This window comes from Condylura cristata, unplaced genomic scaffold (assembly GCF_000260355.1).
Source record: "Condylura cristata isolate star-nosed mole 26May11 unplaced genomic scaffold, ConCri1.0 scaffold00002, whole genome shotgun sequence".
Classification (NCBI taxonomy): Eukaryota; Metazoa; Chordata; class Mammalia; order Eulipotyphla; family Talpidae; genus Condylura; species Condylura cristata.
This window is the reverse complement of record NW_004567103.1, coordinates 14,591,572-14,610,563: the sequence shown is the minus strand read 5'-3', so window position 1 is coordinate 14,610,563 and position 18,992 is coordinate 14,591,572. Positions and strand designations below refer to the sequence as shown.

The 18,992-nt window shown below is 39.3% G+C and overlaps 1 protein-coding gene across 2 annotated transcripts in view; it reads left to right on the top strand.

Moving 5' to 3' along the window:
* The window catches only part of XRCC5 (X-ray repair complementing defective repair in Chinese hamster cells 5 (double-strand-break rejoining)), a 70,434-nt gene that overhangs the window by 38,876 nt on the left and 12,566 nt on the right, over nucleotides 1–18,992 (top strand). For both annotated transcript variants that reach the window (XM_004674806.2, XM_012728693.1), the window contains exons 15-17: nucleotides 1,345–1,438; nucleotides 2,813–2,882; nucleotides 18,305–18,414. In XM_004674806.2, the coding sequence (XP_004674863.2) occupies nucleotides 1,345–1,438; nucleotides 2,813–2,882; nucleotides 18,305–18,414 (274 nt within the window). The remainder of the gene's footprint in view (nucleotides 1–1,344; nucleotides 1,439–2,812; nucleotides 2,883–18,304; nucleotides 18,415–18,992) is intronic.

Below are 18,992 nucleotides of genomic sequence, written 5' to 3'. Positions count from 1 at the left end.
GATTGTGGATAGCGTCATAATACTACACTTTAACCCCTTGTGCCACCAAAGGTCCCAATTCTGATGGCATTCTGACTTACTTGGGTTTGTGCATTTTTCCTGTTTTGCCGTTAAGACAAACAGAAAATGATTTATTTTTTCATTGTACTCAAAGGAAAGCATCCTGGATAACTCACCCCATTAATATTTCCTGGTCTCCATTCTTCTGCCTTCTACTTATCTTTTTTTTTTTTTTTTTTTTCATTTCTTAAGGGGAAGAAGGCAAGTGATAAGTGAGAAAGATAACCTAGTAACAAAACTTTTAATTCATGTTCTTAGGGTCTCGTGATTACTTCAGCTGTATGAGGAGATTCGTTATTAAGTGCTAGTGAATGAGCCAGAATATGGCATGTTTTTCTTTGCTTTATATTTCAAGCCTCATTGCTTGAAGGTTGCTTTTAACAAAAACATGTCACATTTAAAAATACTGGATCTTAGTTACTAATTTCTCTCCTCATTCAGTCATTTCTTGACAGCTGCTTTTGACAGATTATTTGGGAGAAGAATCTTCATAGCTTTATGTTTAGTAGCTTGAGGGAGATTCTGGACAGATCTTTTGGATTTGATTTTCTCTCGATTGCAGTTGACCTCCTCTTGACTTTAAGGCAGGCTGTTAAAGTCATCTGTTACCTGAGGGAAGGTGTTTGACACACTCTCTTGGAGTCCTGTCTCCCTTAGCACCAAGATGCTGTTGGACTCTGTTAGCATATTGTCCCAAACAGAGTTGGGTTTATAAGAGTACAAATTAAAAGTTTTCTCTTGGAAGATTTTTTTTTTTTTAATAGTTGAAGACTTCTGAAAGAGCAAGCTCTTGCATATTTAATTAAAGGTTGTCTAGTAAGTTTTGACAGCCATTAAGTAGCAGCTTATAAAACTCATATACATGATGGAGAAGATGGCTTATTAGACAAAAAGGCTTCCATGTATATGGAAAGCTAATAGCTATCAATTCTGAGACAGAAATTAGCAAATAATTTCTGAAGGGTAAATGGGTTTCTTCTGAAATGTTAAGTTTCCATTACCTGTGCTTGCAGTTCATCTTTTGAGAGAGCTTTGTGATGTGACTGCTAATTATTATTTCTCCTCTGCTGTGATTCCAGGCCAGGACCACTCCAGCCAGCCTGTTGGGGGCCCTGAGACTGGCGGGGTGGGGTGGGGGGTGGGGTGGCTGCCTGTTAAGAAAGACAGTTCTGAAGTTTATTTTTGCCTCTTGAAAAATAAATTTATACTTTTCACATCAGCAGTTTTGGGTTTTGTATTTTTTGTTTTGTTCAAAAAGGAAAAGCTAACGTCTTTCTTTTCCAGCCAGGGAGAAGGACCCATCTCTAAAAAATTCAAGACTGAGGAAGGGGAAGCGAACTTTAGTGTCTCCAACCTGGCTGAAGGCCACGTCACCAGCGTAAGCAGAGCTTTCTGGGGTGCTTCCCTTTTCGGGGGTGGGGGAGACTGCGTGGTTTGTCTGTCCTTTGACATGTCCCTTTCTGGCCCTGTCTCTGTACTGTCCCATACTTCTTCCTTTAGGTAGTCATTGTCAGTGAGTCACACGGGATTGTCTGTATGATAAACATCACATAGCGCCCCAAATGTTATGTAGTATGTGGAGCACTTTGCAGAGGTATTTTTTGGGGCCTCATTTCGTGGTTTTCTGCTGGTCAGAATAATAGGATAAGTGCGGCGTGATAATATGAGTGTCAGTTTCCGGGTCTCTAAAATTTAAGAGTGTCTTTCCCTTCTCTTTTCTTTTCAGCTTAGGATTTCTTCAAATCGAGTGTCTTTTGATACTTGAGATAATTAGTACTTAATGGGAAAGTTTGGGAATGTGAACATACAGCCTTAATTTATGTGACTTTTACTTTGAAGAGATTCTAAAAATTGTCCTGTACTAGCAAAATAAGGTAATAGTCAACACTGAGCCATACTCTTTAAAGAGAAAGGTTCTCAGAAAAACTGAATGTATAAAAAGTAATTTAGAGGTTATTTCAATGTTTTATTGTAAAGGGGAAAAAATCATGGCCTGATTGATTCTGAAAGCTTTTCTCACTGCTGTACAGAACAAAGTGGAAACTTTAGTACATTTGGTACCAGAGCTCATCAGTCACAATAGAAACTCCTGATTTTATTGCCTATTAGCCAGGTGACCCTTAGACCCTCTTAAGTCTGGGTCCAGGACATTGAAGATCATAAAGCACCTCAAGTGTGGTGGGGTTTTTATTTTTGGAACTCTCCCACCTAGCTCCCCAGTAAATCTTCATACATGTTCTCCACTTACTCGGCGTGTTCAACTTGGGCATGTTTTTTGTATATTCTACGAAACTTTAATGCCAAGAGTCCGCAGCAGTTTCCCCAAAAAGAGCGGTTCAGCGAATCAGCCTGTTAATTCTCATGTCTTCTTAGTGGGGCAAATACACTGTGAAATGGCCACACGCTGAACCCCCTCCTTCACCTCCCCCATCAGTGGGTATCAGAATGCTCCACAAAGCGTGTGCTCCGTGAGTCATTCAACCGGGGCCAGTTGGTGACTTGGGTTGTGATACTCCTGACCCCTCTGAAAGGAAGTCAGCTTATGTGAAGACAAGCAAGTGAAAGGATAGCAGCAGCTGTTTGGCTGCAGAAGTCTGCTAGCTTTTAACAGAACCTTGGAAATGAAAATGAAAGGGCCTTCCCTTTATTTTTTCTTTATAAGCATACACTACATTAAGCCATCTTGTACTGCCTGGGGTGCTGTCACAAATAGAAGTCATCTGCAGGTTTATTGTCTGTGGGTTCTTTCTAGGTTGGAAGTGTGAACCCTGCTGAGAACTTCCGTGTGCTAGTGAGGCAGAAGAATACCAGCTTTGAGGAAGGTGAGTGAAATGTTGTTGGCCCTGCTATTACACAGTCTAGATAGATTCTAAGTGGAGCTGTTTTGTCATGCTCTGGGATTTTCTCTCCTGGCGTATCTCTGCAATCATCCCTTATTAGTGAGCTCACTGAGGCAACGTCAGAGCACATGAGTGGAGACTCAGGACAGGTCTGCCCAGGCCTAGGAAGAACTCATGTACAGGCCTCCCTGTTAGGAAACTTGTGGGTCAGAACCCTGGAGGTATGGGTACCATTCATTGAAATTCTTTGGGGCTTGTGAGTTTGGAATAAAACATGTGCCATATATCTTTCTGTTTCAGAGACAAATCACTCTTGTTCTCAGGCCTAAGAGTTTGAGCCCCTTTACGGTACCTGTCATAACCTACATGCCATTAAGGCGTCACTTGCCCTTGTTATTGTCACAGGGGATTACTTCTAATCCCCAGTTCCATGGCATAGGGGCAGCCATTACGTTTCCTAAAATGTGAGCAAATTCTCAGCCTCTTTGTCCTAAAACATGAAATAATTCAGATGACAATGATGAAGGTGCTGTTTTTTCTTCTGGGTGTGTCCTTTGCTCTTCCTGTCAATGGGACATGGCCTGGTAAACGGCTCTGTCCGAGGCTCAGCAGGTTATGGCTACCTTTGGGCAACAGCACAGCAGCTGTAGACTTCTGGCTGGGATCCTCACACTGAGTCGTAAGCTCCTCCAGACCCGTGCTACACACTGCAGATGACTAACTGAACAGTTGTGGGGTTTCCAGACCTCTAGACATCATTATTTTCTCTAAAGGCCAAGAAGTTGGGAAAGGCCTGTACCTGCATTAACATAAACATGCATCAGAGGCAGCTCATGGAGCCCTCACTCTGGGTAGCATTAATGCCACAAACGTTGTTGTCTGCAGAGTCCTGTAGGATTACAGCTGTCAGCTGTCTCTCTTTAAAGGGTAAATGAAAAAGAATTTGAAGATAATCAGGTGAATAAACATCTGTCCCAGACTTAATGTTCATTTCTGGAAGCTGTTTTAACCCAAAGCTAAATAGAATTCTAGGTTATATCTGATAAGAAACATGTGAGGATATAGTTCATTTCAGAAAGATCAATTCTAGGGGCAGCAGCAAGGTCTTGCTGTGATCTTAGCTCTCCCACAGATCTCTGCTTAGGGTAGTGGGGAGCGAGCCCTTATATTTTCTCCAGTACATTTACTTTTAAAATTTGCCAAAAGTGTGATCAGTGATAGTTAATTGGTAGTCTGCCTTATCCTCAGGTAGAACCCATCCTTTCATCCATTGTTAGAAACTAAAATATGGGTATGATTTTGTTCTGTCTATCTCAATAGCAGTTTAGTCGTCCTCGGAGTATTGTGATTCTAACCCTTGACATCAGCAATATGTCATAGGCAGTGACACATTTATTATCTTCTGGTTTTCAGTATGAGGGAGCTTCCCTGACCTGAGCTTATTGGCATAAAGGAGATAACTAACTCTGTGAACCTCATGAAATGTGTTCTATCTGGCTGCTGATGCTTCTGAAAGCTGTCTTTGATTGTCTGTCTGGTAGCTTTATTTTTCTGTTCCCTTTTTCCCTCCCTTCCTACACACTCCATCACTCTCACTATTTTTACAATAGAAAATTTCTTGGCCATGGCTATATATTTAATAATTATTAATTGTGATAGTAGGGTTGTATCCTTCCCCTTCCCACACACACACAATATTCATAAACACCTCAGTACTATTATCTGTGATATCTGTTATATGAGTTGTTGGAAGACCCTGAGTTCATCGTAACTCCTGGAATGGAGGCAGTGAACTCTGCCAGCTATTCAGAGCTTCCAGGAAGGTACCCCCAAGATTTTCAGATTCCTTGTGCTTTCCTTGCTTTTACTTAGGAAGTATGCCAAAATGGCCCAAAGTAGACAACAGATTTGGGAAGATAATGCTCTAAATAAGACTTAATGTGATTGAGGTAGGGCTAAACTTAGTTCTCGCAGAGTACGAGAGAGTATGTAAAATAGCTTGTCACTGGGGTGTCAAAACCAGGTTCTCTGAGGACCATAAAGCCAGAGAAGATGACTCTGCGGAACAGTTAACAGGATGGGATGTAATGTTTTGTGATTTGAATAGATTCTCATCCACAGACCCTGTTTTTGCCACTTAGATTATACATTATAGGCTCTTCTTCTTTTTTTTTTTTTTTTGCATACTACTTTGTTGTTTTTGTTTGTTTGTTTTTGACATCATTCTTCATTTTGTGCATTTTTTTTTTTCCATCTTAGTTGTAGTCCCATTGGGCTTCCCACCACCAATTTCTCACAGAGACAGGGTAGCAGTGTTGCATTCCACTTAATGGAATTCACATAAGCATGCTTGTTTCAAAACAAAACAAAACAAAACCAAAAAACCTTTGAAATTATCCTAATGTCTGATGTCCAGTGGTATGGACTCTTACTTGGAATGGCTGTTTGCATCAGAGTTATGTACAGTGAGAAATCATGTGCACACACCTTTTTAATGAGATGAGGAGCACTTTAATATGGTGACTAAGGCATTTATTTCACTTGTATCTCTTTTTCTTGTGAGATTACATCTCATCATCACGTTTTTTTTTTTTTGCCTTTATTCTCCAACTTACCTTACTCATATTCATCAGACAGCATCCTTTCAACCTAAAGGGAATTTCTTAGAATTCACTTTCCCACAGGAACTTCAGCAATACGTAGAATGTGGTATAATTAGTAATTTTCATTGAAGTCCAGTAGATTCTCTTTTCAGTTCTGCTTTTAAAAGGAAAGTACTGTCTCATTTGCACAGCAGTTTACCTACATAGATGAGATAACCTTCTGCCAGGAGTCAAGCCCTAAGCTGTGAATTCTCAAGAGCTGAAGTCTAGGAGGAATTTTATGTGTATTTATGTGTGTTTTCTTAATAGACCCTGATTTGTATGTAATGTTTGGTATGAACGTAACCTATCTTAGTTCTTTCCAGATAAAAATATGGCCTTTATCTATTGTTTTGTACAGAGGTAGTAAATTGAAGAAAAATAAGTTCTGTCAGATAGCTTAAATATCTTAAAGAATGATGCTAAATATGTACTAGCTAAAATTATATCCTCCTTAGCTCCATAGAAGTTTTACTTTGTTTTTGAGACTTTGACATACCTTCTTATTACTTTTCCAAAATATCAGTGATACATTTGATCACAAGAGAGAAACTCGTGATTATAGATTATGGCTCCTAATGGTTTAGTCTAGACTTCTATACTTTATATGTTTTTTATTATATAACTCACTTGTTCTTCAGTGAATCTTTTTGTGCCTTGTTTAGTGTTAAATACCAGAATCTGATGATCCAGGCTTATTTACTGCTTCATTTATTATTGATAAGTTCACTTGAAAACAAAAATCAACTTATTTGGAGTTTTAAAGGACACCTGCTTAAAGGAAGTGTTATCATTTGACATGGTGACATCTGTTAGCAACCAAAAAAATCTTGCTTATCTTTGTGTGGGTGGATTGAAGCCCAGAGTAGCTAAGATGATTTTTTGTAGATTATTGCAAATGTGTGGACAACACTGTTGCATACTTCACAGAGGGCCTCTTGTGGCTTTAACGTCGTCATTGCTTGCCTACATTTCATTAGATGGCAAGGCATTACCCTGAAGTTTACATTTTTTTTTTAAATATTTATTTATTTATTTGTACAGAACTGGGGTACAGGCCAGAGATGCGGAGGGTGAGAGGATTCACCAGAGACAGAGTGGGGAGCAGAACAGGCAGATCGACAAAGTACACTGCTGAGGGGAGCAGCGGGCGGGTCAGGAGAGGTCTGCTGCGCCCTGTGGTCACCTCCAGGGCAGGCGGGAATCGAACTCATGCAGAAGCGGCTTTAGCTTCTCAGTGCTGTGCTTTAACCCGCTGCGCCACCTGGGAGGGCCGAAGTTTACATTTTTAATATTATTAAACTCACCAAACAAGTAATTAGAATGAAGTCATTGAGATGAAGATAAAAAGAAAAAAATTAGAAAGACATGACAGAATCCAAAGACCATCGTACACATATAACCACTTTAAAAGTGTTTTTAGTTTTCAGCAGCCCTCTCAAAAAGACTTCTAATTTGTTCTTACTTAGCTTCTAAAAATCTTTTCAAGTTCCTGTCAATCTGTGGATCAGAATATCTCTAATTGCAGGGTATGGCTCTTGTAAAATGTAGCTGGCTATCCAAAAAGAGAGACAACTGGTACCATAAAAATAAAAGCCTGTTTGCTGCTGTTACATTCCCAGTGAGCACTAAGGTTTCTTCCCGAGAGCTCTAGGGAAGTCTGAGTGTAATATACACCAGTATTCCTGTTTCTTAGAGGGTTTTGTTTTCTTGTGCTAGGTGGTAACATTGCTCACCTTAAGCCTGTGAGTATTTTTCCTTTAAAAATGGAAAAGATATTTTTCCCTCTGGCTTAAAATGTGGACTTCATAAGAACACTTTCCCTGCACCAGAACAGCTAGAAGAGTCCAGGGTTTGTTTATTCAAGCCTGTATTTAACACTTGCACTGATGACCCATGCCAGCAACAAGCAAAGCCGGGCTTCAGCAGCCTCTGATGGAAAGGCAGGCCCAATGGGGGTGCTTTGGAGAAAGGGTCCATGGGGCATGTCAGCCAGCGTGCTTGCAGTCCATGCTAATGAGAATGATTTGTGAGGCAGAGTGATGGAAGTACTTACACATGGCTCTTTGGTTCTTTCAGTCTCCTATAAATCCTGGGCTCTTCCTTGCCTGGTGAGTCTTTGTCATGTGGAGCATTGTACTTGATTCTCCTTGACTGGGACTGCCTCCAAGATTGCTTCTTAAGCCTAGCTGGTTGAAAAAGGAAACTGATTTCAGATTGTGCTGATGTGCAAACTACTTTAATCAATGACTTAAAGTGACTGCTCGTGGCAAGCAACAGAAGCTCTTAACCAATTAAGATGTTTAGGAAAGGATGGTAGGCTTTTGTTAAAATAGTCACTAATCAGCTGAAATGCGTTAAGGCGAGTCTCAAAACAGCTTGGAACCCCACATAAATGTAGTAATAAAAGTGTTTTGGTCCTCCCCTTTCAAATTGCAAGCCCAAGGCAAAAAATATGCTGATACAAAACAAGTGGCAAGTGTAATTTGATACAGTGAGTCCTGTCACATACCCATCCACATCTACATAAAACTTTTAAATAATGTGCTTATTTCTTTGTCCAGGAGTGGAAAGGGAGCTTGACTGGGAAATAGGACTCAGTTTCAGCAAAACTTGAGAATATTATCAGCATAGATGTCTTTGTATCTAGGAGAAAAACTTACTTTTTTACTTTGAGGTTTCTTATGGACTATTGAAAAAAATCTTTAGTAGTTATGATTCAAGACCCTGCCGTGGACTGAATTATGCCCCACCCCACCCTCCTAACAAAAGCCTAACCGCCACTGTGCTGGTGTCTGAGCCTGTGGAAGTCACCAGGTTGAGATGAAGCCATGATGGCAGAGTACACCCAGGCTACTTTTTAAGAAAAATGAACTTAGGTACATGTGGTACAACATGATATTCGTGTTTGGGAATCTTCTGCTTCCTGGGAGGAGTTAGTGTTCATTAGTAAAGGACAAAGTCACCCACTGTGAGAGAAGACGGCTAGATTTCAAGAACTTGTGAGAGCATAAGGTTACTGTGTGACTAGAGAAAAGTAGTAGATGAGACCAGAAAAGTAGCTGAAGCACTTTCCATGTAGGGTCTCCTAGACCTTTTTGCTTTTCTTCTGCGGGAAATGGGAAAATTTCGTATAGTTTTAAACAGAAGCTGATCTATTATTGGCTTATCTTTTAAAAAACATTCCTATAGCTGTGGAAATAGGCAGGTGCATTAGAAGGCTAGTGTAACCCAAGTGAAGGAGGTTGTTGAGCTCAAATTCCTGATACATTTTTCAAGTAGAATTGATGGGGTTTGCTGATGGCTTGAAAATAAGATGTGAGAAAAAAAGAAACAAGTTAAGGATGACTTCCAAGATTTTTTTTTTTTTGTCTTGAGCAACTGAAGGAATTGGCATTTGCTGAGAAGGCAAAGACATACTGAGTTGCTTATACAGGACTTCAGGACAGAGGTTTAGGTTGTCCATATAAAATCTAGAAGTCACCATAGTGATGGCCTGTAATGGCATGAAAGGGAATGATTAAGTCAGAGCAGTGTGGGATCTAGGGTGTGAGTGGAAGGGGTGACTTAGATGCACAGATGAAATAGTTGATAGGACAGAAAGTAGCATATAGGGGGTTGATACAGATTCATGGGCGATGTCATTGTAAGCAACAGAAAAGGCTGTAGAGGCCAAGTGAGACAACAACCTAAGCAGTAGAGTGTCCTAGTGTTGTGAATACTAATTGACCTTTCTCCAGTATAGGGTTTTTGCCTCTTGAGTTTACTGCTGATGAACATTTCTACTGCTTGATACCTATTTCTAATTCTCTTCTAATGTCTAGTCATTTGCTAATCGGATCGGTCTCTTCCTTTCCTTCCTGAATTGCCACTATCTTAATCATGTGTTCCCTCTTTCATCATTGGACAATTCCAGCATGCTCAGTACTAACTATACTGAAAGTTCTTGTTCAGCCCAACTCATATATTTGTACAGATTTAGATTCTTATAGCAGAAATTTGATCATGGATCAGTCTTTCTTAATCACTCCCTACATCCTTGAAATCAGTCCTCATTCTAGGCTTTCCACAGTCTGGTCCCTCCCTGCCATTCATGACCCATCCTCCTACAGGTCCTGTCTGTGAACCCTGTCCTCCTATCAAACCATATTTCTGCTGCCAACCTTGTAACATTGGCTATTCTCCCTCTGTGTATTGCTTGTGATAGCCCTCTAACAAAGAATGTCCATTTTCTGTCATGCCCAAAATCCTACTCTATAGAGATGCTTGTGATTTAAGAGCCAGTATATACTGAGATGCCAATGTCCACTAACAGTTTTACTGTAGTATGATTTATGCTTCTGGTCTACCATCAATGGGACAAATAACCTCCATTTGTTTTGATGTTATCTGAGCACTATTTGCTAATAGAAATCTTGTTTGTTTCCATAGTTGACTTCAACAAAGCAGTGCTAGGAATAATAATAAATTGAATTTTTTATTTAACAAAGTTTATTATCAGGTTCTTTGGATCAAGTCATAAAATCAGAAAAAGACAGAGAAAAATGAGGGACCTGACAGGTATAGACACAGGGCATCATTATTGGTCCATTTTTAGAAAGATTTACCACATACCACAATACAATTATTTAAAATTTCTGATAACTGGTATTTCTATTTAAGAATGACTCAAATTCTTGAGGCATCGTAAAACATTTTAAGCTGCTCCCCATCGCCCATAGTCTACAAAAGCACATTCAGCCAGTGGCCACCTGCTTCTCTCTTTGCTGAGGAAACTGACTCATCACTGTATCTCTTCAGCTCATATATGAATTGCAGTTCCATTCAATTACCAACTTTTAATTGGAGCTCATTGCCAGATTGGTCTCCTGTTCTTCAGAGCATTTCCTCTGACTGCATTGTTACTATGACTACTTGGCTCCTTCTGCTTATTTTTTTCATTAGTTTGATGACATCTACTCGAGTACCCAGCTAGACTATATTATAAAATTGCTACAGTACAAACCACTGTATTCTGTCTTCCTTCTGTTGCCTATCTGGAATGAGATCAAGTCTAGATGGTAAGATTCTCAGTTCTTCTGTATCACCTTTATCAAGTTTTAGAATTCTAAAGAATTCTTTAGGAAATGATGGAACCCTCTTTCCCTGTCCACTCTCCCTTCCTACCTCCACCTCCAACATACTTCCACACATATGGCAAATAGTTACACCAAATAAATCACTTCCTCATTTGATGAGAAGCTCTCCTCTTAGTTTTGTATGTTAGCATAATATCCCAATTTTGTTCTTTAAGTGCAGCCCTTTAGGGAATTGGGGAAATTAGTTACACTAAAGAGTGAGTATTCTTTGGTCTTTAGTTAACTGCCGTAAGCCCTGTAAATATTAGTTGATAACATTCAGGCTCTGTGGAACACCTTCACTTGGATCATGATTTGTTAAATTGAATATTTTTAATAAAAAATTAAAAGATCATAGAATGTCATCCAACCCACCCATTGTCCAGAAACTTAGAATTTTCCAGATGACTTGGAAGCAGGTATGGTCTCACACCCAAATTATTTAAGATAAGAATAGTCATCTTGCATGAAGAAGACTATGGTCATGTTCTGTTACATCGTGAGCTTAACAATCAGTGGGCGAACTGGATGTCATTTTCCCATTTCTCATTAGCTCTTACTATCCCCTTTTTTCTTGAGACAGCTAAGACCAAGAGATCTTCAATAGCATTCTTTCTGTGGCTACAAAGTAGGGTTCACAGCTCAAATAAAAACAAAAATAAAAGTGAGAGAGGTCTCATAGTCTGCAGGAATAGATTCTGACAATAAAGACTTTGCATTTTCTCTGCTCTTTGTGCCTGGGGTTTTAATTTAACACATCAATGAAAAGGCAGCATTTAAGAAGAGGGGAAAATACCCAGCAGGATTTACTTTTATTAGTGCAATTTGTAAGAAATTACTGCATTTAATGAGAAAATCGTTAAGCATGAAAAAATGGGCTGTGACTGAACTTGTGGAGCTTAAATGGTAAGGCTTTAATTGAGTTTTTTAGTTATTGGTAAGAAAAATAATAATAATAATAATAATAATAATAATAAACCCACCAGGGCAGTAGCTGTATGCCAGAGTGGCCAGCATTTTGTATACCTCAGTTCAGTTTCCCGTGCTGCTGGTCATACGTTATATTCTGCCTGTATCTTCTGTGTCACATCTATGGGCTTTCTCCTGATCTTAAAAGGGAGGCAGGTGACTTCTGTGTGCTAGGTGAAGAACTTGGGGGCAAGAAGTCTAACAGAACAGTTTCTGGGAGGGAGGAGGACAGGAAAGGGGCGAAAGAGCATGGCAGAGCTGTGTCTTCACAGTCAAGCTGCTGGAAAACAAGGTAACATTCGAAGGCCATTTTCAGGTTCATAAAGCTTATTTTTTTCTAGTTCTCCATTTCTTTTGTTTCCATCGGTGATTTCTTTTTCCTAGTAATAATATTTCATTAAAGACCATGAAACTAAAAGCAGGAATACTAGAGTGAGGCCCGAACACCAGGGCATACTATTCTCCTTGGGGTCTTGGGTCCCAACTCTTTTGGAAGTGCAAACAGAAAGGGTATTTCAAAGGTAACTCAACACATCACAGAGGGGAAATATTTAGGATACCTTCTTCTTCTTTTTTTTTTTTTTAATTTTTTTTTAAATTTTTTTTTTTTTTTAAAGATTTATTTATTTGTGCATACAGAACTGAGGTACAGGCCAGAGGCTCAGGGGCAGTGAGAGGCTTCACCAGAGACAGAGTGGGGAACAGAACAGGCAGATCAACGAAGTACACTGCTGAGAGGAGCAGCGGGCGGGTCAGGAGAGGTCTGCCACGCCATGTGGTCACCTCTGGGGCAGGCGGGAATCGAACTCATGCGGAAGTGGCTTTAGATTCTCAGTGCTGTGGTTTAACCCACTGCGCCACCAGGGAGGGCCAGGATACCTTCTTTTTTAAAGTTTCAGAAGTTTCAGTTGACTTCTGAAAGGTCGTGAATACAACTACGCAAGGGTTCAGTCTCTTCCAGTGCTCTTGCTGGTTTGTCGGGTCCGTGCAGTTGTTTTACTGTTCTTGTCCTGAAGGACAGAGAAGTGTCTGTAGCTCTACGGATGTTTGAAGAAGTGAAATCCTATTTTTTATATAATTCTATTTTTGTAGGACAACTAGAAGAAGCTTTAAATAAGTTTATGAACCTTTTCAATAACTATAAAGTTGGATTTCATTGTATCCTACCTCACTAGAAAGAAGGAAAAGAAAAAACCCTATACATTGTATAGCTTCCCTTATTATTAAAATGGGAGAAATTTCTTTGTAATTGCTATGTCCTGGAAATACCCACTGTGTCATCGAGCATCCAGTGAGAGTTTATAAGAGCACACAGTTCCAGGTGACCCTTAAAGCACTTCCTGGCTTCTGGGTCTGCTTGCTTCCCTCAGTGGGAAACCCTGATGAGAGACAGGAGAAAGGAAGGTGAGAAGGAGAAGACAGGATTTGATTTCTTGCTCCCTTTCTGTGTTGAACAGCAGCTTCAGTGCTCCAGGGCTTTGGTTCCCATGCGGCAGATGTCTGAGTTCTTGTTTCACCCCACACTTCTCTGTGTCCCACATTGCTAAGGGATGCACAGGGCTTCTTACTACTCCTCAATTCTGGGTCACTTTGGCTTTCATAGCTCACCACCTGTGTGGCAATTATCTGCATTAAATGCCCCATGTTAACTAGTCAGAGTGATTCTCATTCTGCTGGCTAGACCCTGACTGAGGTATAGTGACCCATTAATTTATATCCTGTAAGAGACCTGAGGAAACCTGCTTGTGATCCATTTCTGTTTTTAGCTGCCTATATTAAAACAGACTCATTTTCTTAGCAGGCAATTGTTTCTTACAAATTTCTATTTTTAAAACTGATTATAATTCACAAGTAAATTTAATTGGTGGCAAACTGGACAACTTGCTTACGTTATTTGCTAATAGATATTTCTACTTTTTATTCTCCTAAGGACCAACCTGACCACATATTTAAGTGTTGGATTTTTTAATTGCCACTTTTCTATTTTGTTTTATAAAGATGTCATTGGCCATGCAAATCTGGTCTTAGCAATAGAAAGTTATTTCACTGCTAATATCTGCAAAGTACATACCTCTTATTTATTTATTTATTTGATTTTTATATAATAGTTTATTTTCACATAATTTTGTGCATTTTTCCATCTCAGTTGCAATCCCCTTGGGCTTCCTTTCACCAAATCATCCATGTGCCATCACCATAGTCCAGTGCATTTCCCTCCCCCCACTGTTTTTGATCCCATTCCCCACTGCATACCTCTTTAATAAGTGAAATTCACAAGAGACAGTGAGGTAAAGAGAAGAATTAAATTGGGAAATGTAAATGATAACTGAATTCAGTAAAATCATTGGAGATGGCCTTACAGTTCTCTATAATGTGGAACAGATGAGCGAATCTACTAGGGCTTTTTGGCTCTGCAGATGGAGGGGGAGACTCACAGTAAATGACTTCCTTTCATTTTGTTAGAAACATCTTTGCAAAGAACAAGGTAGTAAGTAAGTAAGTCAGAGGCTGATGAACATGGGGCCTTGGGTGTTCTGGCCTTTGTTACTGTTTGACAAGAAGGGAGGTGATACATTCTGTAAGATTTTGTATGGTATTGAGTGTTTTCTCTTAAGAAGGAGTACATACATTTCAGACTATACAAGAAAATGCTGCCCTTTTCTCGTACATCAACATGTCTGAATCTGGGTAGCATTTTTGTTGTAATACTAAAGTGTTATTGTACTGAGATTAATTTTATGTATCATCATCTGAGCTGGTTTAAGGTAACATGCTGGATTGGTATATAAGGTCCTTTATTTTTAAACCTCAAAATCCAGAACAGATATTTTTGAAATCCAGAGCAATTATTTTGATTTTGGAGACTCCTCAAGATAAATGACAACCTCAGCCTGACTTGTTATCCTGAGATGAATGGTCCTTCCAATGGCCATTTTTTCTATTAGTTACTAATGAGTATTATTGAGCCTCTGACTAATTCTGAAAAGCATTTTGGTGAAATATAATTGGGGCTGTGATTTACTGAGTATGAAGATTGACAGGTCATTCTTTAGCCATATAATTGATGTCGAAGCAGAGACAAGCACCCTAATGGCAGTCATTTCCTTTATCAAGACAGAAAGGAAGGGGGAATCAAAAGCATAATTCAACCAAAGTAGAATGTTATTTTTGTGAGCCATTTCTGCATTTTACTTTTTTAAAGAATACCAGTGAGACATGAAGTACCACATCCCATGTTACTCTCTGGTGTTAGGTGGTTCGTTATGGCCAGTGAGCAATGGGATAGTCTAGGTAGAAGGACAGAATTCACAATCATGGCCACATGCACAGGCCATGTAATTGATTATTCTTGCAAGGGCAAAACCTGGTTCTTTATATTCATTGGACTTATTGGAAGTTTGGATAAGTTTATCTACCTATGTGTCTGAACCCTCTGGAGAGAAGGACAGAACAATTAACATGTAAACAAGATAAATAAATCCAAAGAGGCTCACAAATATGCAGGTACTTCTTTCTTAAATAGAAACTGGATCTAAGATTGCTACTTCCTTTTCTTCCTTACCATTATCATTGTTGACTTTTGTATATGCATTATTTTAGTCTTTTAAAAAATATTTTCTCCATAAATTGCAATTGTGGGTCTGTTCTATCACATATCAAGATCAAATGGGTTAAGGAGTTGTGTGATCTCTAGTTGCTGGCTACTAGGTTGAGGATTCCCTAAATTTCAGTTCTTTTTTTTTTTTTAAGATTTATTTTTTATGCATACAAAACTGGGGTACAGGTCAGAGGTGCAGGGTCAGTGAGAGGATTCACCAGAGACACAGTGGTAACAAGCAGACTAACTAAGTACACTGCTGAGGGGAGCAGCAGGTGAGACAGGAGAGATCTGCTGCTCCATGGGTCAGCTGCCAGGGCGGGGATCAAACACACACTGAAGCAGCTGTGGCTAGCTTCGCAGTGCACCACCAGGGAGGGCCCTAAATTCCAATTCTCAATCCCTGAACTCATTATGCACCTTTCTTTGTAATCTTTCTGTGACAGTTTGGACACAGTAGATAAATCTCTTTAAATAATTTCTTCTCTTACTGTCAGTGCCCCATATGCCCTCTGGTTTTCTCCGGTTACCCTTCCCAATCCTTCTTAGTCTACTTCGCTCTGTCTGACCTCTAAATGTTACAGTCCCTTAAAGAGTTGCCCCTGAACCCATTTTTCCCCCACTTTCTAAGGAGCTAAGCTCTGGCTCTTGAAGACCCTCACATACATTGTTTTTCTTTATGGAACTCCCTTTCCTCCAACCAGTTCTTTATGTTTAATTCTTACTCCTCCTTTTTCTTGCCCTTTAAGAAGATTCTGTGTTTTGGGCCATGTGCCTTTCTTCAAAGCACCCTGTACCTTCCCATATCTGTTCTTCATTCCTTTGTTCATGGCCATCTAATGGCTAAATCCTGTTTTCATTACTTTCTAAAAAGCCATGTGAATTCATCAAGTTTTTATATAATTACCAAGTATTAAAAACTCAGGTCAGTTGATAAGTTTCCATTCCATTCATAACCCTCTTCACATTTCCCTCTGAGTATTACTTTTGTGGATGTATATTATATCCCTTAATAAAATGTTAACTCCTCAAAAGCAAGGATCTTCAACTTACTTATATTTCCCAGAAAACACAGAATGTGTCTTATATATAGCAGTTATGCAATAAATATATATACATAGGATAAGTTAATGAAAATAATCACTAAATGGAATAAAGAAGAGCATTATATTATACTTTCTAAGATTCCTCATTCTCATTTCAAAAGATACCAGAAACTTGGAGTATCTGACATTGAAGTCATTGGCCTATAAAAGTTCTTTCCTGTGCTCAGATAATAATTCTGAAGTTTATACCAAGCGATCAGAGAAATGACTGCTATAAGTAACATGGAGAATATCAAATAAAAACCATCTGAACATTCATTCTGTCTTTTGAGTTGTAGTGGGTATTAATTCATAGCTATAGGGTATATTAGTAAATATTTCTGAAATTGCAGGCAGGCATTTCTTTAATCCCTCAAGTTTGTTAAGTACTTTTTAAAAAAGATTTATTTATGCTTACAAAATTAGGGTACAGGCCAGAGGTGTGGTGGATGAGAAGATTCACCAGAGACAGAGAGGAGAACAGAACAGGCAGATCTACTGAAATTTGCTGCTGAGGGGAGCAGCAGGCGGGTCAGGAGAAGTCTGCCACGCCATGTGTGTCAACTCCCTGGCCAGGGATCGTGCTGCTGTGGCTTTGGAAAGCTTCATAATGCAGTGCTTTAACCCATTGTCCCACCAGGGAGAGCCCTATTAAGTACTTTTTAATTATGGAGCTCATAATCTTCTGGTTAGTAGAAGAAGTGAAATAGTTACTGGGAATATTTTTCTCACTGCAAAATTATTATATCAGAAAACACTTTGTCCAGGTTTTTAATCCTCTCTACATGCTGAAAGATCCTTAGAAAATAAGTCCATGGCACCAAATTTCATGTCTTACAAGAAGCGTTGAGCAGTGCTCTGGCCCCTAATTCACTTAGGGACCTTGGACCCTTCGAGGCTGCTCAAATAGTTTTCATCAGCATCGTGTGCACATGTGACTCATAGAGTGCTCAGGTGAGGCTTGATTATGTGAGCGTGACTCAGTGAAAACCTTGACCATTCCTTATAAACTGCCAGCCAGCCAGGTAGTGATTCAGGGACAAGGAGAGTGAGCCTTCAGGCCAGGTGTGTTCATACTTCCTGGATTTGTTCTACACAAATTGTCACGGCCATTTTTTTATTTGCTCAGCAATTTAGAGTTCCTAATTTTGTTTCTATTTTCCTCTGATTTTTTTTCATACTGAAGAATTCTTTGTTTAGGAGGCAGCCTTAAGTTGCACCCCACCTTGGAAGTATTAACATTCTGAATGCACTTCCTCCTTCTGTGGCATTTATGACATTGCTTGCTGGCAGTCATTGTTTATTAAGTATCATGACCTGTAGACCTGAGCAGCAGACAGGATTCAATTTCAGCTAATAGCAGAAGACAAGCAGTAGTGGCTTCCCATTGTAAAGGGACATTGTGAAGATGTGGGCTGATCCTTTCTAGTTTGCCCTGGATTGGTAAAAGATGGAGTGCCCCTAGCTTACTACTTTTCAGTGTCTGGCACTGTTTGACACTTATCATGAGTGGAATTAGGGGAGGGCCTCGAGGATCTGCTTCTTATGAAAATACCAAGAAAGAGAATTTTGAATAATACAGTTGGTCCCTAAGTTCCGAGGGATAAAAAAAAAAAGCAACCACAGTTTTTTAAAGCAACAATTTTTTTTTTTTGCAATCCCAGATCCTAAAACTATAGTTCTTAGCATTTGAGAAATTTGATGTTTTGACAAATATGAGTAAATAGAGTCCAAACTCAAGTATTTCTGGTATTAACATTTTACCTCTCATCATCCCTTCATACCCAAGCCCTTAAGGGGCTTTTGTACATACCAAGAATATTTTTCTCCAATATGTTCAAGATAGTATGTTAGAAAATACTTTATTTAGTTTCTTAACCCATGAGGCTCTTAACTTACCATAGACACTTAACAAATGCACAGGCAGGAAAGCATGCACTCTAACGAGCATCACTCAGATGAAGGAAAATAAATGTATTGTCTTATGTTCTAGTGAGTCACCAACTAATAAGTCGCATTGAGCAGTTTTTGGATACTAATGAGACGCCTTATTTTATGAAGAGCATGGACTGTATCAAAGTCTTCCGTGAAGAAGCCATTCAGGTAAAGCTGTCCTTGCCCATCTCTGCTTCCTAAACCACTGACCACTGTCACAGGGGAAAGGCAGAGAGTCCCGCAGGTAAGCCCAGGCTGTGGAAATAATCATTCTCAGTATGAATAACAATATATGCCAAAAGAAGTAGGAATGACGGGCTCACTTTGTACTCACTGTCGTCGCTAAGAGGGAATAAAGAAGGGTGACTAAGGGAGACATTTCATACCTGGGAGTTACATATATACATATATATACATATAGATACATATTTATCATGGGAAATTTTTAGGAAAAACTTCCAAAAATCTTACAAATTGCTTTATTCTAGACTTTGTGTGTGTGTGTGTATACACATAGCGTGTGTGTGTACTCACACACACACACACACACATACATACATACACACATACACACACACACACACACACACACACACACACCCTAGGCAAAAAGTTACCAGATTTAAATTATAAAATATATCTTTCAAGTAAGTATAGTTGTAGTCTGTTAGTTCTTATGTGGGTGCTTTTAAATATTTGCTGAATGAATGAACAAGTTAAATATCTGAATAGTTTAGAGATTCAAC